At 47.8% G+C, this 24,366-nt stretch overlaps 1 protein-coding gene across 1 annotated transcript in view; it reads left to right on the top strand.

Annotated features, from left to right (window-relative positions):
- The first annotated feature begins 12,187 nt into the window (after positions 1-12,187).
- Positions 12,188-24,366, top strand: part of LOC120838399 (all trans-polyprenyl-diphosphate synthase PDSS2-like) — a 69,918-nt gene continuing 57,739 nt past the window's right edge. Inside the window, exon 1 of the mRNA XM_040500248.1 lies at positions 12,188-12,426. Coding sequence (XP_040356182.1) covers positions 12,188-12,426 — 239 coding nt within the window. The remainder of the gene's footprint in view (positions 12,427-24,366) is intronic.

The raw sequence follows: 24,366 nt of genomic DNA, 5'->3' as shown, positions 1-24,366 counted from the left end.
GACTCTCGCGACGCTGACGTCGCGCCGAGCGAGGTGTCAATCATTCGAAGCAAAGTTCATCGAGGCGCGCGTGCGGCGCGTGAGGGGCGCTAGGAGCCCGCTGATTGAACGGCTTCGCCGATGACGTAGCGCCCCTTTGTCCCTACATCCCTACGCCGAGCTAAAATTAATGCTTTGCAGATTGTCCCTAGGCGACCTGCTGACGCTCAAAATCCCTCCGAAGTTTGTGGTAAAAAGAAACCTCGTTTGTCAAAGTTGTCGCTGACGTCAAAGTGGCGTTTCCGAACTTCGCGAGAGCCGTGGTTCGAGCTCGAGATCTTCGCTTCGGATTGAGGCGAAGTTAAACTTTGTCAACATGGCGGTGCCGTACGCTGCGGCCGAGCTTATCTTCCGCCACCGTCGGCGTCGCTACCGAGACCCCTGGGGACGCCTTTCAACTCCCCGACGACGACTTTCGGCGACAGTTCCGGCTATCGAAAGCCGTTGTGCGTTGACTCTGCGACGAGCTTCGTTCGCCGCCTCGGACCGTGGAACAACAAGTTCTCTGCGCGCTCCGGTTCTTCGGAACCGGTAGCTTTCAAGGCATGGTGGCGACTGACGAGCACCTTCAGTCTCCCACATGACTGTGAACCGGGCTGTCAGAGTTTTTGCGGCTGCCGTCGCTTTTTTTTTATTTTATTTTTTCTGTAATATCCGAAGAGGTACTAATAAGCTGGTATACAATTCAGAATGTTGGAAAACAAACAAGAACCGGGGTAATTCTTGGGTAGGGTCGAGTCTCCTGGCCGCCGGCAGAATTATTTCCCCGAAATTCTACTGGCAGTCGTCACTCATTGGCGGTCAAATCAGTTCATCGAACGACGTGTCATTGACAGATCGTTTCATCGGCACGCGATGTAATCACATGAAAGAGATTGTCTTCCGTTAGAGGTATATACACATTAAGCATTTTCCCACCTTTAAACATGTAAGTGGGGTGTCCCATAACTAACACCCTAATAAGTGTAGCGATGGACCTTATAAAAAAAATGTAAACCTCACACCGTTAAAAATGTGTGATTTTTTAAACACGTTTCTTAAAACGTATGATAATGCCTACACCTTTTTATAAAGATGTAAAACTACAATACCCCTTCTCGTTAGGCACGTAGCCAAGGGGAGGGGGGGGGGGGGGCATAAGGCCTGGCTTTCCCGCCCCCCCCCCCCCCCCCCCCCCCCGAAATTTTCTATTTTGCTGGGGGCCTCCTCTCCTCCCTCCCCCTCATAGAGCACTTTGTCATCGGCGCCCCCCCCCCCCCTTCCCCCCCCCCGCCCTTAAACGAAAATCTGGCTACGTGCCTGCTTCTTTTCAAGGTGTAATTACCACAGTACATTTCTTTTTTTGGGGTGTACACAGTGGCCCGGGACCCATTAATATGACTGAACAAATAAATTACACAAACGAGTCGCCGAAATAGCACGTTGCTTCTTGGCGAGTGTCGAGGCAATATCGTCCGAAAACCGGCTTCAATATTGGCCGGATGTACGGTTTTGCGCCTCGTCCCTGCATCCGGCAGGTATGAGAGTACCGATGCAAATAAACGATTTATGTCTAATAGCACTGGCACCACTGATTTCTTAGGAGGCTAGATCGTGGATAGAGGGCTGTATTGCTGGGGTCGAGCGGCACCACCGGCAGTCATCGCTTGACACAAGTCAATTTTATTACGTTAGTAAATTGTTCTCTACCATGAAACTTCTATCATGTTTCTGCAAATAACAGTTAATATTGTGGGCAGGAATATTAAACGCGTTAGAATACCAATCTTGTTTAACTAAATGTTGTGTGGTTGAGGGTCCAGGGCTACTTCGTTGGGCGTTAACTGTTATGTGTTTAATGAGACAAGGGCTACCGAGAGTTATTGTGGAGTCATCCGTGATTTCGGAGTCATCAAAGCTCAGCAAACGATAAGTTAGAATGCCTTTACTGGGAATTTTCGCATCGTTTTGACCGCTTGTACATAGTGCTTCATGGTGAAAGCTTTTTCTTTGAACTCCTGTGAGGGCTTCCGTGACAAACTGGAATTCGGAGCGTGCCGTTCAGTCGCTCGACGTGCCATTTATTTAGCAACCGAAGCAAGCGACGTCGGTAAAGTCAATCGTGCTCCGGCCAATTTTTTTTTTTTCAATCGATGTTCAAACGCTTGACGAATGTCTATTTGATCTCCAAGAACCCGACATAATCATCGCAGCACGTCATAAAATGCTCGCCCTCGAGCACCGCGTACAAGCTTCCAATTTTTGCATGTTTCTTCCTTAGACTTGCGTGTATTGCCTCATGGTGTAATAGGCCAAAAGAACAAGGACGAAAACGAAGGGAGAACTAGACAGGACGCGGCATATTGCTTGTCGTCAAGCAATGGCCGTCGGTGAGGCCAGTGACGGGCTCCCCATTCGCGATACAGACTTGCACTGTGAGAGTTCTAATGCATTACACCCGCCGAGTGCTGCACAGAGAACAGGCCCCGAACGAACTTGCCGAATGCACCCAGTGCAGACTGATGCTGTCGCCATAGATGTTGTAGAAAATTACCGACCTCAAACCGAAACTAGCGCCTTTTTGTTCGACGTGATGGGTGGGAATGCGAGAGTGCAGTCGCTGCCATTGTTTAAACGTTGGTTGCTGCAACGTGGAACTTACATTTGCGATGACTTCCACTTAAGCAACTCGGCAGTCAGAGATATCTACAGACGGCGTAAGTTTCCAAAACCAGTTGACTACAAAACAGCATACGCTTGAGGAAATTGATGGCACTGTACGCGCAAGAGCTTGCTTCATTTTAAGCATAATATTATGAGTGAATACCTGAAAGGATACGGCTTAAATCTAGTTCTTTGGAACAGCTAGCAATACGTTTCGTAAGACTTTTTATTTCCCTGGCATTGAGAACGAGAGCTTTCTCAAAACAAAATATGACGGGGCGAGATAGCTGCCGTTCAAATATGACTTTGCTTGAGTCTCGGGCAACGTCTCCATGTTTAGCCTTCCCGGACGCTGAGTGAATCCGTCGCAGGGTTCTGCTGTGGGAGCTTTGTCGAAAAGTGTTGCACTTTTCACCCATACACAAATGATGCTAGATCTCGCTGCCCCTGTGGTTGTCCTAGGCCTTTCATTACACACTGGTAGGTTTCAGCGTCTGTACGGCTACAAAACGACTCAAATTTCGCAAATAAAAGACGGGCCGTCGATTCCTCCCTTCGTGAAATATCAGACGCTTACAATTCAAGCTCGCGTTTGAGATTGTGGCCCGCGGGACGCGATTTCGAGCAGAAAACCAATTTTTTCTTTCAGTTCCGCTGTGCGAATGCCTCATCGTAGCAGACGAACTCTCGTCGTCTGCTCTCGCTCCTCGCCTGGGCGAGGCATGACGGGATTGTCGGCGCTAGAGAGCCCAAAGACTACGTACAGCGAGCGGCGTGAACGCTCGCCTCCCCGCGCTGTCTCGTGCTCTCGTGCACCGCCTAGGGATCGCGGGGGATTTTTCGTCAAAAGTTGCGAAGTTGCGCGCGCGCAGGGAGGAGGAAACTTTGCGGCGTTCTTTTAGTCACTCCCCCCGCTACGTCAAAAAGCGAAGAATGTTTTGCTCCACGAGTTTAGCTACCCAGCTGCAAAGGTAACTGTGCTAAGCTTTCGGACAAAAGCTCCATCGCTTTTGTCCGAAAGCTTCATAGCTTTTGTATATAACTTTGTTATATACAAAAAAATATCATCGTTTAACCTACCTTTGTTGCAAAAATTAATCTTCAGAACCTACACGGGAGCACGTGTTGACCATCCGTCGACTGTGGCAACTTTCGTTTAGTGCTATCTCGGCAAGCGGGGAGCCGACGATGATCACATCGACTTTTACACTTTTACGGCCACATTCACGCCCGAAGGCAGATCCGTGAGAATAATCCATCCACTGTACAGACACAGACAGTGAATAAGACTCGTTTAGTATCAAGTAGGAGCAAAGTTTCTTGGAGGGGAAGCCCATATGCCATTGGGCCGAACAATTCCCATCAAGCGGTGGTTCGGGTGGCGACCGGACGCAGGCCGTGTTTTCTTCGACGTGCTAGCTGTTGCCGCGTGGGGTTTAGCAGTGCATGACGCCGTCCGTTTATCGTATTATCGCCTCGTAATATTAGTTCTGGCGGTGTTTGTGAGCCTCAGTCACCTACCTTGCGAGCCTAGAGAGCAAAACCATGCTTCTCCTTTCTGTTTCTGAGGATGGCCGCGAGGGCGGCGCACCGTAGCTGGAATTATAGTCTGTTACAAGTCAAGAAGGTAGGAGAAGCTCCTCCCATAAGCGGTGATGCGCCCGTTTCAAATCTCTCCGCAGTCGAAAGAAGAGTTCACTGGAAACGCTCCTTGTTCCGCTTCAATGGATTCCCACTTGTCTTTGATCCCACTTTTTAAGAAAGCGACCTTTGTATTCATTGAAGGGGGAAGCGAGCCCCTGAAAGCAGCCTTTGTATCCATCGGGGGGAAGCTAATCCCCGAACGTCGTATTTGTTTCCGTCGGTGGGGGAAAACTCTAATCTCCCTCTCGTGGCTTCCACAATGCTAAGTCAAAGTCGAAAGATAAAACAAATATGTAAAGAAAGGCAAGACCCTCCTCGCGCGTTGGCCGCGACGTCACGGAAACGGCGGGACGCTATTGGATGCGGAGGTGGCGGAGGGATATCTGATTCCCTTTGAGGGGCATTTGCCGCTACCTTCTTAACCTGTAACTGACTATAGCGAATTGAATGCCTGCGCCGCGGTGCCATTTTTGGCTCGTGGCGTACCCCACATCCAGACGCGCACGCCATCGGGGGAATCAAGTTTGGTGTGACACGTTGCGTCATCAAGCTCTAAATATTAGCAACACTGGGAAGGCCCTTTCGCCAGCTTGCTTGCTCGTGGGGTCGTTCACGCATCACTTTGAAGGCGTCTTTGGTCTTTTATTTTTAACACTGCAATCGGATGTCGCAGGAAACGAAACGTCGAGGCACTGCCGCGTACCGGACCGTCGCAACCCCGGAAGCTTAGCAGGCGTGAAGCTCCTCAGGTTCTCCACGAGGCCGTGGAAAAGACAACGCCGTCGGAGATAAATAAATGCCGCAAAACACGTAAAATATGCATTCCGTTTACATTGCATGACTTGAGATGGATTTCTAAATGTACTATTTGACTCGATATTTGAAATTAATACACTCGAAGCCCTGCGTTGTCTTTGGATTCGATGCGATGACTCTAGTCAGATCAGTTCTTTGGCACTCTCACTGCTCTCTGCTCCGCGGACAGATCTTGATAGAACGACGTTTTGTGGACGTTTGAGCGTAGTTACCGGAGTGTTTTCTCCGCTCCGCTGGTGGCAGAGCGGACTATCGTTTGCGCCTTTAGTTTGATCATGTGGCTGCCCAAAATGGTTGCTCTATTTCGACCCGTGTCTATCCGGTTCTAACATCATCCCGCTGCAAGAAAACAGTCTGCTAAAGAAAAAAAAAAAAAAGTGGTTACCCCACGAGAAAAGGTTATTCATGCGGCGTTTATTTGTGTTACAGGCAAAAGTGAGCAGCATATTCAATAAACGAGAACAAGTATCAGCTTCCAACGAGTAACTGCGTACGACACCGTTCAAAACTACAGCCAGCGCGCAAGAAAAACACCTTCCTCGGACACCATAATCGTCTTCAACACGACGACAAAGGACTAAAAGAGAGCTGATTACCAAAATGAGGTCAGCTATTCACGCGGAAAAAGTTCACTTCGAAGGAAAAAAAAAAAAAAAAAAAAGTGAGCGACAGGATTTCCTTTTCTCTCACTCACCCCCTTTTTTTTTTTCGAAGGGTGGTGCTTTTGGTTCCGCTTTTGTAAAGAATAGAGTGCCTACATGTTTCCGCAAGACGTAGGCACCCTAGTAAAGAAGGGAAGCTCCAACGAAGTCTTCGCTTTTATAATTTTGAGGCGCGCGCAAACAACGTAAAAAAAAAAGGAAGAAAACTATCTTTGTCTATTTGCTTTCACTTATATTTGGCCGTAATATCAGGACGTTCAATTTCGTTCTGCTAGTTCCTGTTTTGGGCTGTCTCTATCTATCGAGGAAGGCACCTACTAATGGCGAATTCGGGCGGTCAGTCGCCGGCAACTTATTTTGCCGGAAAACCGGCAATAGTGTTCGCGTGGTCAGTTTCCGGCCGGCGCGCACCGTTCGGGTGGTGGTTCTCCGGCAAGCACCGGCAACTTTCCGGCGCTTTTTTTCGCCCGAGCTCCAAACGGCCGGCCGAGCAGGCGCCAGACTGTATCCGGTGTCGCGAAACACATGTATGACGAAACCTTCCGATCCGACGTGCGGACTGCCGGAATGACCTTGGGGGGGGAGAGGGTTTTCGTAGCATCGGAGAGCGTTGATAACCCTCGCCTCCGACCGTCGTATTGCGCGGTCGGACGTCGGATCGGACGGTTTCGTCGTACATGTGTTTCGCGCCTTACTTCCGAAATGGGACAGAAGGTCAGTGAGAAAAAATAAAGGTAAGAACGAAACTGATCTGAAGTCACTTCTGCAGCCACTACTCGAGTCAATCCAAGGCGTTGGGACATGGGTGGGTGGCGACCTCGCTAGCGCTGTCGCGCGTGCAAGAGGCGAAGTAAAGCCTAGCCCACATGGCGCGTTTTTTAGTGCGTCTAGACGCGCGTCTCGGCTTGGCGCGCGCGCTAAGCAGGACGCGTGCGCCCAGTCAAACCACACGCAGCGCTACCGGCCAGCGCTTCGCGTCTGCGTTTCCGAAGCGTCTGCCCAACGTAGCCAGACGCGCTTAAGCAACAAAATCAAATTTTAAATAGAAATCGCGCGGTAAGTGATGGCTACATGCCGTAATAGGCAGCCGTAATATTTAGTTTTAGTAATAGTAAGCACTCATTTTTATTACAGCAATTGCAATGAAGCTCAATTTAACTAATTTTTATCCTTTTTAGTGCGTACGCTTCATCCACGTTTCGATACGCCATTGGCATCACCATCGCTCGCGCCAAAACATTCACAGCTGGCCGCTGGCCGCTACAGAGGTTACGTTTAGGGGTGTCGCGAACTTTTGTCGAACCAGATTTTTAGGTCGAACTTTCGGGGTTCGACGAACCTTCGAACTTTTCCCCAGATTCGACCGGTTCGACTAAGTGGACATTGTGGCCAGACCTTGATACAAGCATGTCTAGGTTTGGCGAATTTTCTTTTTAATGCAAAGGGTTATTTTATTTTATGAACAGTTGAAAATAAAAGAAACCAATTCTAATCACTGAGCAAGTTAATAACTTAATTTTCTTGTACTGCATTAACTGAAATAACCAATCAGCGCTGCCCTTAATTCTTCTCTTAGCCATCACCATCCAATCCAAAGCCAACTGGCCAGCCGGTCGCGCATGCGCACACGAGTCGAACCTATGTTCGTCGAATTTTTCACTAAAGGTTCGAAAACGTCGGACCTGGTTGAACTCGAACGTCGGCCGGTTCGCGACACCCCTAGTTACATTGTTACGGTGGTTGCCGGTAGGATTAATTTTGTACCTTTGTCTCTCGGTGTCCTTGTATTCTTTACATTTGACCTGCCAGAGTGCAGGACGCTTTTGTACTTCGCTAGGTCCTCTCTGTTCCGCTGAAGCAGCGTCAGCCTCTCCCGCGGAGCAGGGAGGATTCCCTGGACTTGTGTAAGGTATGGTAAACTGATATCAGCGGGCGGAAGGACGTAACTACCCATGTTCGCCCTGCTGCTAGCGTTTGGGGGTGCTTAAAAGCCGTTTTTATTTAAGGCCGCGAGCGTAAAAATTTCGTAAACTCCGCGCGCGCGTGTGTGCGTGTGTGCGTGCGCGCGTGCGCTCTGCCTTGGAATGGCACAGGGCTGTTACCCATTTTTGTATGTGTATCTTCCTGTTTTGAGCGTTTTTATTTATTTTCCTCTCCCGTATTCCTTTCCCTATACTTGGCGGCGTGCTAGCAGGCCCACCTGCGTAAGGGTCTCAACCTTTCTGCCTAGCTTCGCACGCTGCCGAGGGGGTATCGCAATATGTGCAAATAAAAAGTATTATTATTATTATTATTATTAGCGCCTTTGTCGCGAGGTCCGTGGCGAAGATAGTGGAGACAATTCAAACGCTCCTTGCAACTAGTGGACACGGCCGTTCATTGGTTGTTGCCTTCTGGACGCAGCGCGAGACGCGACGCCTGGACGCAAAATATCTGGCTCCTCCAGATACGCCGGAATGCGCCTAAAAACGCTGCGTTTTGTCCCGGCGCCGGAAGTGACGTCAAAGCGCGGGCGCAAACGCGACGCAGACGCGGAGAAAAACGCGCCATGTGGGCTAGCCTTAAACCGCCACCATCTGGCGTTTGGCGTTTGGCGACACAACCACACACGCATGCACATTTATATATTTAACGTGTGATGCATTTTTGAAACAGTCGGCAGTGTAGTACGCGCAAACACAACGCTCAGAGTTGGTAATCACGTAGTCTCGAGAGGGTGCGCGGGCGGCGCTGCCGATTTTAGCCGTCCCAGTGTTGCTTAGTTTGGCCACGATGGCGCTGATGATGAACCGACGGGAGCGCTCTTTGGAGCCCTGCCCAGCTCGCAAACGGCGGTGACGCGCCGCCGTTTGTGAGCATGTTCCTCTTGGTCTGCAGTAGATGTCGGCCGCCGCACGCGACGTTGGGCGCGTTTAGTGGAGACTCCAAGACTTCGACTCCAGTCACTGTCACAGTCTCCACTAAACGGGCGTTTAGAGCACCTTCGGATGCAGTCCGCGCCCTCTGAAATTTCCGGTTGTTTTCTTTTGTCTTGCTTCTCTTGAGGAACATTGCAAGATGGCGGGCACGCCGACAAAGCAGAACACAGAAGACACTAATCTGACGCTGCAGCTGCTCAAGCGTAAGCTTGTGTCGTTGTTTGCTTTTTTATAACGCGTGAAAATGGTATTGAAGGGAATGTAACTTCTCATAAGCACACCGGAATTCAAATGACTGTATGTGGTCAATAAAAGTAACGTTATGAGCTTTATTTTGCCTATTCGTCATTTCGAAAAAAAAAAACAAAAAAAAAACGTGAACAAAGTTGGAATATGAAGTTTTGCACGTAGCGCGCATTCTGCCGGAAACTGTAGCTGTGCTGCTTTTTTAAGCTAAGCGGCTGGAACCATTTAGTGAAACGGCCTCAGCAACAAGGAGCGAACGCAATGTATGATGCATGCAGGAACCGCTGCGTTCTCAAGGTTGCGCTTGCCATAAACTCTCAACACAAATGAGATTGAAAGAACACAAGAAAGATCTTATAGACTGGGTCCGGACATTTCGTCGAACGCCGTTTCATCGAACGTCGTTTCATCGAAGCCATTTCATCAAATACCGTTTCATTGAACGCCGTTTCATCGAACGCCGTTTCATCGAACGCCGTTTCATCGAACGACGTTACAGCCTGCAATATTTTTGCAATTTATTTTAATTTTTATACACAACGTCATCTAATTCTTTTTTTTTTTAAATCACAGTATGCAGTGACAAGATAAATTCCATCGTGAACATATCCTGCTTCGAAAAGAAAGTCTCTATGAAACAATGACCCCTCTCCTTGTCACATGAAACAATTAAAAATCAGACAAAAAAAAAAAAAAAACAGAAAGCAGGGGGTAGTGTTTTATTGTCTGACAGCGTGTACCTGTAACCTTGGGTTATGTGAGGATCCGAAAGGTTCCTGTCTTCCTGGGTGACAGAGTACACCCAGGGCTTTACTATTGTCTGGTGCGGGTTGGCCTTCCTAAGAAAGCGTCCTGAAGATGATTCATAGGCAAAAGGGTCGGTGATAAAGTTGACCGTAAAGGGGAGGTGGTTTCTGTCCTGGTGTAGCCCGAAACCATTTGGCTGACAATTTGTGCAGCTTTTGTCTCTGTAAAGTTTGAAAACTAAAAAAAAAAAATAAAAAAGCAGAAACGTTCAATCTGAGCATAAAGCTGATAATCAGAGTATCGTTATATTTTATTTCGTGTGCTCCCCTGGCAGAGTATCGTTTTATTATAAGCGTGCTGCTCTGGCAGTTAAATGCTTTTCGTGAATAAACCTTCGACTAAGCGTAGGTGTGCAAACGAGCTGGTGTGAATTGCACATTACCAAAACCCCCAGACAGCCGGTAAAAAAAAAAAAACACGACACAGACATTCAAGAGTGTTTTAAGTGGCGGTCCTTTACCTCCAGTGTCATGTTTACTGACATGTACAGGAGTAAACCTTTTCAGTAAGTCGCATACCCATTTGTTTTTATACCAATGGTTTTTATTTCCATTAATTTGACTCCACCCTAAAAACAGTTTCACAAGTGACTACCTTAGTCTTAACAAATGTAAGGTAAAACATCTATAAAGCACTGTTATGCCCCAAAACTTGATACAGAGAAATTCGATGAAACGGCCCTTAGCGATTCGATGAAATGGCGTTCGATGAAATGTCCATTCATTCGATGAAACGGCGTTCGATGAAATGTCCGCTACCCGACACCAGGAAGGGGAAGTAGCAAACATCGTTTCTAAAGCTGTACGTGCTTACGCGGAGCAACTGCAATGAAAAGTTCGGCATAAGGAAGCAGGTGACTAATTTAACGCGTAACACTAGACTCCCAACAGGGTACCACTTCTTCACAAGGCCGGACGATGATAGGAATCACATTTCTTTGCTTCCTCGATGATACATCCATTGTGAAGTTTGTCGGTTAATTAGATACCTTTGCCAGACGAACCAACAGTAGCGAAATGGCTACCAAACAAGCTCGAGGCGCCCGCGATCGGCGTCCGCTCTCGGCGGGACCAGGCGGGACTGCGTCACCCTTCCGGAAGTAAAACTATTTTACTCCGTGAGCACCGAGTATTAGGACCGAGTTCCGGAGTTTGACTTTCAAGTCACGAGCTAAGGAAGTGCTTGTGGCCCGTTGAGTGGAAGGAGTGACTCCAGTCATGACTCCGAGTTGGCGGGGACGCTCCGCCATTTTCGGCTACAGTGTGTCTCAGCATGCACCAGCTTCGGTGTATTTTGTTAATAAAATCCATCAGCCGACGCTTTAGGTGATCCCGATGGAAATCCCGTGATATTTAGTTGGTGGCAAATTTGGCTCCACACTTTATGGCTATCTTATTCCGGCAAAGCTAACATGAATCACAAGTAAAATTATAATAAAAAAAACGCCTCTTCGGGCGCACAGTGCAGAGCACGCACCACATCAGCGTGCGCCTCCGAATCGAGCTGGAACTGAAGAGCGCAGTCGACATTACGAGCCAATAGGACCAACCGAGCAGTGCCAAAAGCGCTACATCACGGAGTGCGTTGTCTTTTTTCCCCCGTGTGCTGCCACCGCCTACAGGCGGAGGGATTCACCGTGAGTCATCACCCTGCGAATTTTGTCTGCGCTATTGTGTTCCTTAAAACTCTAGCCTTTGTCAACGCTCGGACTTATATTGAAATAAAGTACAGTTGTCACCTTTCCAACGCTTATCATTCAGGAAAAAAAGAAAAGCCGACTCATCGGGCTACGAACGCGTGCGCGCCGTCTGGTGTTCCGCGAAAGGTGGCTACAGCGCGAGCTCAGAAAGTGTTCCACTCTCCAGGAGACAAAGATGGCCGGTCACACTGGGGTCGGGCGGGCGTGCCCTGAGCTCGCCTTCAGCCGGCCCGGCATCAGCGCCATTCCGTCCGCGGAGTGGGCGCACTTTCACCTGGCCGAATAAGGACGCTGCAGCGCTCGATTCCCGGCCGGGCCAACCGGGGAGATTCTTCAGGAGGCAAAGCCACAATCGGGCCACCCCTTCTTTCAGCGCTTTCCTTCTGCGAGCCCCACCGCGCGCGGAGCAGAGAGAATCGTGGCCCACTTTCCAAGAGCAGCACTCGCTCGCGAACGGAGTCGCGGAGAAGGGCTGCTAGCTTCTTGCACGGTGTCTCGCTGAACCACGCGGGCCGCTCGCGGCTTTGCTGGCTTCGCGCACCTTCTTCAGCTTCTGCCGCTCCCACAGCGGCGTCGGTGGAAGCAGCCGTCCAAGGCCGTCTCGGATTTCTGCTCGGAGCGTCCGCTGCCAAAGCGGCTCGTCCATGGCCTCTGGGAGCCGGGTGCTGTGCCAGAGGCTCCGACCCCGGAGGTGTCGTTCCGTGGATGCGGTCATGACGGTGTCGCGCGTGAAAGCGTCTTCTTTCGCGTCGTCGTCGTCGTCGTCGTCGGCGGCGGTGCCAGCGCCCAGCGCACTGCGCCTCAACAAGGCCATCCAGGACGCGGAAAAGCTGACCGGCCACAACACGAGCCGGATGTCCGAAAAACTTATGAGGATCGGCGAACTGCACACTTTCCTTAGCACGGTGGGCAAGATGATGGGCAGTCAGCATCCCATTGTGGACTCGGTCAAGTAAGTGTCTTTGCTCGGCCTCTGTCGTTTTCGGAGGCAACGCAATGGCGACTAGGCTTCTGTACTCCGTTTTATATTAAGTCCGGCCAACGCTACGATTCGACGAAGCCAAAGCCAAAAGTTCGTCGCCGCGGCGGTCGTCGTCTTTGTGCGTTTGCTGTATCACCGCGGCTCGACTAATCATGCACAGTGAATACGCCGTGATCCCGCGCTTCTTTCAGTGCCCGATTGCTTTAGCCGGCGGTAGCAAACGCACGAAGACGACAAACACGGACGACGAATGCTGTGACGACGAACGCTGTCACGACGAACGCTGTGACGACGAACGCCGTGTTGGCAAACTTTTGGCGCTGCTTGATTGGTTTCGCCGAATCAGCGTTGGCTTCGGTCGGACTCACTGGAAAACGGAGTACAGGCTGCCATCGGGATGGTCCATCAACACACTTCTGCCCACGAAGAAAGACCGAGTTCTTGTTTATTTGATGGATGTTCCCAAATTAAAACTTCTGAAAGGTCAAAAACAACCAGAGTGTTGTGTCGACCACGGATGTCTACATTTGTTTGGTCCCGGACACGGTCCTGGGGAAACTAGCCCCTTAACAGCCCCGTTGTAAAGAACAAAAAAACGCAGCTTAGGTTTGCATTCAACCCAAGATAGAAAATAGTAGAACGTTTTGGTAGAACGTTCCGATGAATCGGATAACAATGCCCGATATTCCGCCGCAGCCTTTGCGCATGCGTCGTAGCGTTATCGGGGGTATTGGAAGTAGGGAAACGATCTACTAAAACTCTCTAATATAGCACTTCACGCTCGACTCGCGGGTCTCGAGGTTGCACCCAGCAAGTCTCTTCATACGGACGCGATCGAAACGGTCTTCAGTGACTGTTTTATGTATTGAGCCCCTTTTTATTTATGGCGTGCCTCATGGCGCATCTGGAGAAAAATCCGGCTCGGCCAGCTCAAAGCTACATCCGGCGTGGTTCTTTAGCCTCCGTCGAGCGGTCCTGAAGTCAGTGCAGAGAAATATGTGCCCCCCTCCCCTTTACTTTCGGTGAAGAACGTAACTTTCCGAACTGGCGTGGTTGTGAAATCTAGCTGACAAATCAAAACAATGATGTAAGTTGATTGATGCAAAGTTTTTCGGTAAACAATATAATAACAAATAACATGCGAGGCAGAACGTTAGTGCCCTCCAGCTAATCCGCGAGGCCGTGTCGGTAGAAGCAAAGAGGTTTTAATTCGCCTGCTTATCGCAGAGGACACGATCATTCCCAACAACTCTACTCGTTTGCGCGTCTATTAATCTTTGGGTAGCTTTCCTCATTCCCCCGTAACACGGTGTCGGCGGCTTCTTCGCCTTTGAAGTTTGTTTTTGCAGAAAGAAAAAGTCTTGACACAGCAGCCGGAACGGGTCGTGTTCTCCTTTCGAGACCCGCTAACCCGTTCTGCCAAAAAAAAAAAAAAGCGTGTTGGCCGCGCACTTGGGGAAAACAAATACTATTATGACGTAACGAAGATTTTTGTTTAGTTTCGCGTTTCGAAAAAAAAAAAATCGCTTGTAATTTAACCATTTAACTTCCGTCTCATTTACCTTATACCAAAGCATACGTATACCCTCTTCATCAATCGCAGTGATCTTCTTTTTTTTCTCCGTTAACACGTGAATCATAATGCCGACAATTCAAGCATATCATCACATAAGTAGTTGATGAATATTGAACGAGAAAGCGTGTCGTTGAGGAGGAAATATGTTGGGTGTTAGTGCAACAAAACATAAGGTTTTGTGCATCAAACGCTTAATGATTACGCTACCACTTTGTGGTCGAGAAGATGATACGAACAAAAAGTGAATCGGACTGGCTTAAATGCAATATATGAATGAGATTTCTCGATTCGAGGTTGCAAAGATTGTTCTTGCTGCCTCACCTTCAAGAAAAGAAAATTTGTGGGCTGATAGTAAACTCCTTCCAATCTCGGATTCGAGCATATTGGTGAAAGTTGCGTTTTTTGCGGTTAACTTAGTCTTCATAAATACTGGATCATCATAGAAGATTAGCTGGCTCAACGTTTCAAAGAGATATAGTCACTCATAATCTTTTTACGAAAAAGTTTATTCCTGCTTGGCTGCTGCTTAACGTCTCCGAGTTGTAGAATTTGCTCACTCGCTTCGTTCCGGACCCCATCCTAGCAACTCGAGTTGCAGCGTGAAAATCTGGGCAACAAGTCCCGAAACCCCAACATTGCTGTGGAAACTGCCCCACCTTAAAGGGGTAGAGAAACAAAATTCCAGCGCTCATTTTTTAGCTTTAATGTGTTCCATGTTGCAGCACAACCACCAAAATACCAGTTTTTCGTTGAAAGGCACAAGAAAACTAATCTTAAGGCTACTTAAACGAGCTTTCAATGTGCACCTGGTGGATGTATGTGGAGCCTATTTGGGTGGTAATCTACAGTCGGTTACAGGTCAAGAAGGTAGCGGCAAATGCCCCTCAAAGGGAATCAGATATCCATCCGCCACCTCCGCATCCAATAGCGTTCCACCGTTTCCGTGACGTCGCGGCCAACGCGCGAGGAAAGGCTTGCCTTTCTGTACATATTTGCTTTATCTTTCGACTTTTACTTAGCATTGTGGAAGCCACGAGAGGGAGATTAGAGTTCTCCCCCACCGATGGAAACAATTACGACTTTCGGGGATTAGCTTCCCCCCCGATGGAAACAAAGGCTGCTTTCAGGGGCTCGGTTCCCTCTCTGATAAATACAAAGGTCGCTTTCTTAAAAAGTGGGATCGGAGACAAGTTGGAATCCACTGAAGCGGAACAAGGAGGGTTTCCAGTGAAATCTTCTTTCGACTGCGGAGAGATTTGAAACGGGCGCATCACGCTTGTGGGTGGAGCTTCTCCTGCCTTCTTGACTTGTAACCGACTATTAGCCCCGAGAAGTTCGCGTGGCGCCCCCTTAGGGCGAACCGGGGTGACGTCACGGCGAGGAGAGAAGTTTTCCCCGACTCGGCCCGCTCGCCCTGTGGAGGCTGTGACGACGGTAGCTGACGGCGCGCTCGTTTCTATTTAACTTTTTTTTGGCGTGTTTTTCGTTGAAGTGTACATTTTTTTTTTTACGTGCCTTTATTGAGGTATGGCCTGTAGCTACAGGCGAAACTTCAACCAACATTTTAAGCATGGTTGACAGGGCACGCAACGCATGAATCGCAGCTGGTATATGAAAATAAAGAAATATGGCCACAATTGCAGGAGCATCACTATAGATTTACATTTTGCACAATAAATGCTGCTGATGGTCTGAATGAATTGGCAGGTTATGTATATTATATATATATATATATTTTTTTTTTTTTAATCTCTTTTTTAAACAAGATCGCCGAAGCAGAAGAGCTGCATGCTGTTCGAGCAACATGTTGAATACAGCCTGGGCCATGAAGAGAGAATTACAAGTAAGACAGCCCAAGCGCAGGGTCAAAGTAAAAAACAAAAAACAAGGAACATTTATTATATACATTGCTCGCATTTGACCTTTGCTGGATTCGGATAGTATTTCAATGGACTACACGGGTGGTATCTGTGGACTTGTTTATATCAACCCTCAAGTAATGCATAACAAACGTAAGCGAAGGTGTCTAGCTCGTTATTAGCCCCTTAAGCCCTAAAATTGAAATTTTACTTAAATCGAATTGTCCTGAAGCTAAAATACCTGAAGCTTTTCTCCCGCAGACTGTCGCCCTTCACAGGTTCCACATTTTCTGCTGATAGTGCTGCATCTAACACTGGACAGACGTTCGAATGCTTGCTTTTACTCCTGTTTTCCTCTGATGTTAGAGAGTCCAGCTGCAGGGAGTTTGGAGGCTGAGGAAGCTTTTGGGGACCTGCAGCAGTGTTTCTTTTAATTGGAAATGACAATTCAGACCAAACGGTGTATTTTCGGAATACCCAAGGCTGGAATAAAGAACGTCAGGAAAAAGTATAAACATTCCATATTACGGCACTATTGCCGTGCATAGTTTGGCCAATACATATACAGACAATTGGGGGCAATTCGGCCGTTTTCGCTGCTACCATACAAACTAATTTCCAGTAATTGTGCAGCTTCTAAGAAATATGCCTGCATGCATGTGTAAACCATATAATTAATTCACGAAGAAGCTACATTTATTTAAAACAACCCTGTTCCACGAGCACTTTCAAGATCATCAGACGCAGGGCCTTTAAAACATTTGCGAGCCAGCGCATGCAGAGTGGCAGCGCAGAGTCAGGGTCGCGAGCTAATTTGCCGACCACCCAAAGGCCCATAATATAAATGCCACTTCAAATGCCTTGAAAGCGGGATGTAATACACTCGCGCCACCGCTTCACCGACCCCTCGCAAAATTGCCTTGTGTCGTGTGGACGGACGGGGAGGTTCATCGGCGGAATTGCCTCCGCCGACAGCTTTCGGGATTTTTAACCCAATTTTAAAGCTAAACGGGACAAGCAGGCTTATAAAATGTACGGAAGCGCGTCAATATCGGCCTAACTAAACGTCATGTACATCGAGTAAACGAAGTCCAGCTCCTCGAAGGGCTTGCGGCACACCGCCAAACCAGGAAACTGGTGCTGGGAAGCGAGCCGATGCGAGATCGCGGAGCGGAGTACTCCCCCTGACGTCACGGTACACCTCACCCAATCAGGGCGCGGCGACCGCAGCGACGCTTGTGTTCGCTCTCGGGGCTAATAGACCTTTTCCACAAGAGCGCCGCCATCTTGAATTGTCGTCACTTCCAGTATGGGCGAAAACATTACTTTGCCGTTGCCACGCCAATAGAAGACATTTAGGATATAAGCCTAACCGTCACACATTCTCGTTTTGGCTCCACTCTATTTTTTTACTGGTTACAGGTTGAAACGTTTTACTTTTTTTTTGTCGCCCATACTGGAAGTGACGACAATTCAAGATGGCGGCGTCCCTGTGGAAAATGTCTATAGCAACGTTGGAGAACTTGCTAAGTAGTGATGATGTAGCAAGTTCCATCGGAGCAGCGCCGCTCTTTGGCATTTCAACTTTCTCCTTCTTGGCTTTCCTAATCAACTCACAAATCGCGCATTGTACCAAACAGTCCAAGAAGACGGGAATGAGGGACTCCCCTCTTTCTCGGACCCTCGCTTGTGCACCCGGATACAGACATTCTCCCTCCTGTCGTTCGAAACTTGGACAAAAGTTGCTTTCCCTACCCCGTTCAGCCCTAAGCTGACAGTGTTGTGGAGGCTGCGTGCGCATTAAGCCAGCCACGCGCTCGTCACCCCACGGGCACTTCGAAAGGCTCGGTTCTAATGCGTTGACGCTCGAGCTCCCTAGTCGACGCTATTAGCGAGTTTTAGTATTAGCCCCGAGAAGTTCGCGTGGCGCCCCCTTACGGCGAACCGGGGTGACGTCACGGCGAGGAGAGAATTTTTCCCCGGCTCGCCCCGCTCGCCCTGTGGAGGCTGTGACGACGCCAGCTGTCGGCGCGCTCGTTTCTATTTAATTCTTTTTGGCGTGTTTTTCGTAGGAAGTGTAAATTTTTTTTTATGTGCCTTTATTGAGGTATGGTTTGTAGCTACATGCGAAACTTCAACCAACGTTTTAAGCATGGTTGACAGGGCAGGCAACGCATGAATCGCATATGAAAATAAAGAAATATGACCACAATTGCAGGAGCATCACTATAGATTTACATCTCGCACAATAAATGCTGCTGATGGTCTGAATGAATTGGCAGGTTATGTATACTATTTTTTTGTTTTGTATCTTCGTTTTTAAACAAGATCGCCGAAGCAGAAAAGCTGCATGCTGCTCGGGCAACATGCTAAATACAGTCTGGGCCATGGGGAGAGAATCACAAGTAAGACAGCTCAAGTGCAGGGGCAAAGTAAAAAAACAAAACAAGGAACATTATATTATATACATTGCTCGCATTTGACCTTTGCTGGATTCGGATAGTATTTCAACGGACTACATGGGTGATATCTGTAGACTTGTTTATATCAACCCTCAAGTAATGTATAACAAACGTAAGCGAAGGTGTCTAGCTCGTTATTAGTCCGTTAAGCCCTAAAATTGAGATTTTGCTTAAATTGAATTGTCGTGAAGCTAAAAGTTTCTCAAGTAGACTGTCGCCCTTCACAGGTTCCACATTTTGTGCTACTAGTGCTGCAACTACCACTGGACAGACGTTCGAATGATTGCTTTTACTCCTGTTTTCCTCTGTTGTCAGAGAGTCCAGCTGTAGGGAGTTTGGAGGCTGAGGAAGCTTTTGGGGACCTGCAGCAGTGTCTCTTTTAATTGGAAATGACAATTCAGACTAAACGGTGTTTTTTTTCGAATACCCAAGGCTGGAATAAAAATGTCAGGAAAAACTATAAACATTCCGAATTACGGCACTATTGCTGTGCATATTTTGGGCAGTTTAATACATATCATACAGGCAACTGGGGGCCATTCGGCCGTTTTTGGCTGCTACCATACAAACTAATTTCCAGTAATTGTGCATAATTAATATGCCTGCGTACGTGTATAAACTATATACTGTAAACGACTACATTTTCGCGGAGGCCTAATTTTCGCGAATTTCGCGAATGAACTACAAACGCGAGAAATACGTCCCTTGAACAATTCGGCCAATATGTGAACGCCACGGAAGCTACGCTCGATTCGCGAAAATTAGAACCTGCGAATAATTTCAGATTTTTAGCTTTGGCCCGATTCGCGAAAATTTGAGCCCGCGAAAATTAATTCGTTTACAGTGATTAATTTACGAAGAAGCTCCATTTATGTAAAACAACCCTGTTCCATGAGCACTTCAAAGATAATCAGACACAGGGCCTTTAAAATATCTGTGAACCAGCACATGCAGAGTGGCAGCGCAAAGGCGGAGTCCCGAGCGAATTTGCCGACCACCCAAAGGCCCATGATATAAATGCCACTTCAAATGCCTTAAAGCGGGATGTAATATCGTACTAAATTATGAACATGCAAGGAACAGAAATCCAGCGTCTGAAACACTTGCGCCATCGCTTCACCGATCCCTCGCAAAATTGCCTTGTGTCGTGTGGACGGGCGGGGAGGTTCATCGGCGGAATTGCTTCCGCCCATGGCTTTCGGGATTTGTAACCCAATTTTAAAGGTAAAGGGGACAAGCAGGCTTATAAAATGTACGGAAGCACTTCAATATCGGCCTAACTCAACGTCTTGTACACCGGGTAAACGAAGTCCAGCTCCTCGAAGAGCTTGCGGCACACAATGCCAAACCAGGAAACCGGTGCTGGGAAGCGAGCCGATGCGAGATCGCGGAGCGGAGTCCCCTCCCTGACGTCACGGTTCGCCTCACCCAATCAGGGCGTGGCGACCGCAGCGACGCTTGTGTTCGCTCTCGGGGCTAATACCGTGTTTCTTGTCCGCTCAGCCCCTCCGCTACCCGGAACTCTACGGCCAAGGCCATCGGCGCGCAGGCGCAGTGGCGGTTTCTTCGTAGCGGAGGGCTAGCGGAGGGGGAAATACGGTCTACTAAAACTCCCTAATGGCACCACCACAGCGCTGACAACGCCACCAAGGGTAAAGCTCATAACCACGCAAGCCTTGCTAGGTTAAGAATGCGGAAAATCTTTCTGTTTTTTTTGGTTTTTTTTGCGCTTGATATTTTTTGACGCGTCGCTCTCTCCGCTCGCTTCTCTTCGAGCGCTTGTTCAAGTGCACCGTTTGCAACGAAAAATATGGCTAGTCGTTCAAAATACAAACGTGCGATTATCGTTTACAGTCATTATCCGTCATGCTTGACTTATTTCCGAACGAAATTTGAATAATTCAATTTTTTGTTCCTTTAAGCTAACCTCATAACTAAAACACAATTTTTTTAATACGCCAGATCGCATCAAGGCACAGCGAGTTCGTTACAACTCAAGTGTACAAAAATGCTGCTTAAAGGAATGCTGAACCGAAATCTGGATTCCACAGAACACGCGGCAAAAGCGTGCAACGGGATGCTACAAACACCAAAGCATCGCTCATACAGTGATACTTCGAACGGATGACTGTATTTTTCAAGAAAAGGAGGCACATCTGGCAGAAATGTTCACATCATGTTTCTCCGAGAAGGAGAGGGAACGGCCTCGCGTCTTCTTTGCCTCGCCGCCTTTAGGGAGCGAAGCGACGAGGGGAGGAAACTAGGTATCTTCACGGTTACGCGCCTCGTCGGCCGGGTTCAATCTCGAACTCTTTTTCCCAAAATACTGCCGTCCATTCGAGATGTCGCCTTACGAGTAATGTTGCAGGGATTGTAGCGTCCCGCCACATCTCCTGCATTATTTTTTTTTTTAAATCTAAATTTCGGTTGACCATCTCTTTAAGAAGATGAGGTGGTGCCGGAATGCGAAGAATAATGGTGCTACCTGGTGAAAATCTTGAGGGTCTATGCCCTCACGACCACGGTGTCTGAGCGGCACCGCCTCGCCATGGTACAAGGGTGGTAAAAGTTCGTTCGGATTTCTGGCAAACGCCGTGACGTGCGTAACATTAGGGAGTTTTCGTAGATCGTTTCCGCTGTCCCGCAACGCACTCCGCAACCAGCTACGCTAGCCAGCACTCTACAGTCAAAGTTCGGGAGCCTTCATCTGTGCTTTGCTAGGGTGATGCCACCCTTTGTAATACCACTCGCCGACAAACCAGCAGCCATTTTGGTTCTCGGCGATAATCCGTGAAGCTTATAACCCTCCCGGAAACAAGCACCTCCTCTCGCAAGTTCGGAGCAGCGTTGTGGAACCCACGGAGGGAGGATTAGCATTTTTCCCCTCGGATGGGAGGACCGATGGACACAAAGGCCACTTTCCGGCGCACGGGGAAACAATGAGAGAAACAAAATGGCGGTGGAAGAGGGTGTGGGAAAGGGAAACAGGCAGTTGGCATCACTCTATGCGAAGCGCACATGAAGGCACCCTAGTCAAAGCCATTGGCGCGCCGGTGCAGTAGCCGCTTCTTCGTTGCGGAGCAGACTTGTACACGTTACTGAAAAAAAGTAACTGATTACAATTACAATTACTACAGTCAAAAAAGTAACCGATTACCGTTACTGATTACTGCCTCCCAGAAGTAATTGAACAATTACTGCAAAGTAATTGATTACTTTTCAAGTTACTTTCACGTTACTTCTTATTGCGATGACAGAAATACACAAATACACAGTAAAATATTGCGTACACAATTTTGTTCGGTTATTGTTCCCTTTTTTGTTTTCAGACCCGGAGCTTGTCGTGTAGCTGACGCGTCGACCTAAGGAACAAAGCCCACTAAAAAGTCAATAGCGAGTTCCCGCTTCCCGTCGACTTTATCAGCAATCTGCAACGAGATCCGGAACTCCCCAGCCAAGGCTGGTGGCGCGCTTGTAGAAGAGCGTGGCGCAAAAGAAAAAAGGATTTGCCGACTAATCCTAGTTTTTTTTTTTTTTTTTTTTAGATGTTAAAAAAATGTCAATCATTTTTGCTCCATGGCTGAGTGACTATGCTGATTTTTGTGAGAAAAAAGAATTGTGGGATGAAAAATGTAATTGGTAATTGTGTAATTGATTTTGTAATTGATTACAGAAAAAAGTAATTGAATTACTCCGAGCGTTACAGCTTGACAAATGTAATTGAAGCGTTACAAAATTACACTTAACTGTAATTGATTACAAGTAATCAATTACTTGTAACGCGTTACGTACAAGTCTGTTGCGGAGGGAATAGCGGAGGGCATAGCGGAGGGGGAAACGCGGTCTACGAAAACTCCCTATTACTACGGGCTCGAGAAACCGTCCTTCCAGGTTTCAAGGCTGCCTGTCGCGCTCCCGCACCTGCGAGAAGGCACTAAAGCGCAAAACACATGTACGACGAAACCGTCCGATCCGACGTCCGACCACGCAATACAACGGTCGGAGGCGAGGGTTTTCAACGCTCTCCGATGCTACGAAAACCCTCGCCTCCCAAGGTCATTCCAGCAGTCCGCACGTCGGATCGGAAGGTTTCGTCGTGCACGTATTTCGCGCTGTAAGGCGAAAGAGCCCTGCAGGGAGACGCGCGAAGCCCGAGCGAAATTCGACCCTCTCGGCTTTTGACAAAGATGAGAGAGAGTGCAAAAATATTCCAAAAGCCGGGAATCATAATGATAAAAAAAACTGCTCCGACTTTACTCAACAAGATTGACAATTTAAACAAACGTTTCGTCTCCCATGCAGGAAACATCGTCAGTGAAACCTACAAGCAGGAATGAGGGAAAAAACTTCAACAGTCCTATTGGACTGTTGAAGTTCTTTCCCTCACTCCTGCTGTTGAAGTTCTTTCCCTCATTCCTGCTTGTAGGTTTCACTGCAGTTTTTTTTTATCACGATGAGAGAGAGGGAGAGAGAGAAACAAGGGAGGGGTGTCTGAACGAGGTCCTCTTTCTGGCCTTGTTCAGACACCCCTCACTTCATCCACCGTGCTCAAGACCGTGTCAGAATTCCTCTTTATCAGAGCGACACAAAAGTGCCTGGGGGGGGGGGGGGGGGGGGGGGGGGGGGGGGGGGGGGCTGCAGCCCGGTAATAACAGCTTTATTATAATTTGAACAAATAAGACAGCCGAGAAGAAATCAATACGAGTGAACAAATGATCGTACTATCAGGATGATAACCCATCGCCTTCCAAAGCCATGTCTGTAAAAAAAGAAGCCATAAAAATCAAAACACAATCATCCCCCCAAAAAAGAGGTCATCTCAGAATTTTCTTAACGGTCAACTCCGGACAATATTTTTGAATTTGAAATTACGACTGTTTTCAGCTGAGGCATAATTACAAGGTATAATTTGTTTCTTCAATACTTTGCGTAGTTTTATAAATATCAAGGCTCAAAGTTTGGTTTCGGGCGTCCACGTTAAAACCCAAACCATCTGCTAGAGTGATGCCAATACGTCAGTCGTACGGCCGCAACGTGACGTCATCGTGGTGCTGCGTTACGCGGTACAACCAATCAACCGCAGCTCCACCATCAAGTGATGTCATAAGGGTGCTGCGCCAGTGTTCCTTGACTAGAAGCTAACCCGCTTGGGTCGCATCGTTAAAATATGTTTTAGCGAAGTACGCGGCTTCACTTTCACAGAATATTTCGACTGTGATCATATTTCATGTCACTAAAGCGATACCAGTCAATTATTTAGGTTTTGTTTTCGACCGGAGTTGCCCTTTAACCGCAGTTCCATTGACATCGTGAGCGCATCACGAACGTCACATTATGTAAACGCTTAAGAACCAACTTGTGTATTCTCTCATATTCGAAGTTTCAAAAGTAGTAGTTGCTCCCGGCGCCGTCATTCGTACAGCACAAAATGTCGCACAAAAGGTACGAATGCAAAAACACTGTTTGTACACCGAAAAGTTAAAGGGGCACTGACACTCCAAAGGTCGTATTTCTTTTTATTGTTAAAAACGATGCATGTTGTAGTCATAGACACGCAACCAAAAATTAAAAACGCAAAAAAAAAAAAAAAAAATCTTGTGCGCGTGTTTTTTATTTTTTTTATTTATGGCTCTATTCTCTCCCGCTCCTCACCTCCTCGCTTCTTTTTGTTAGTTCGATTTTTCAAATATGAAATCGCTTATAAAATTTAGAAGCTTTGTTAGCGATATTTACTTAATATTTAATAACGGCATTCGTGAAACATGTTTCTTAATGGAACGTCGAACGCCTTACGGCCCTTCTTTTTGAAATTCCGAAAATAGGAGTCCGGAGTGATGTCGCCTACTGGCTTTTATCCTCCCAAACAAAACATGGCGGCTTTCGAAGCATGTTGCACTAAGAATGATCGGAGAGTCGGGGAATCGGACGAAGTTCTTTTTTTAAGGTGTCCGATGACCTCTCAGACTTCGAAAAGGAATTCGTCAAACGGTCGAAATTACTGGGTTTGGTTTGG

This window comes from Ixodes scapularis, unplaced genomic scaffold, assembly GCF_016920785.2.
Source record: "Ixodes scapularis isolate PalLabHiFi unplaced genomic scaffold, ASM1692078v2 PGA_scaffold0__279_contigs__length_252992795, whole genome shotgun sequence".
NCBI classification, from domain to species: domain Eukaryota; kingdom Metazoa; phylum Arthropoda; class Arachnida; order Ixodida; family Ixodidae; genus Ixodes; species Ixodes scapularis.
The sequence above is the reverse complement of the archived record's forward strand: the minus strand, read 5'-3'. Positions and strand labels throughout refer to the sequence as shown.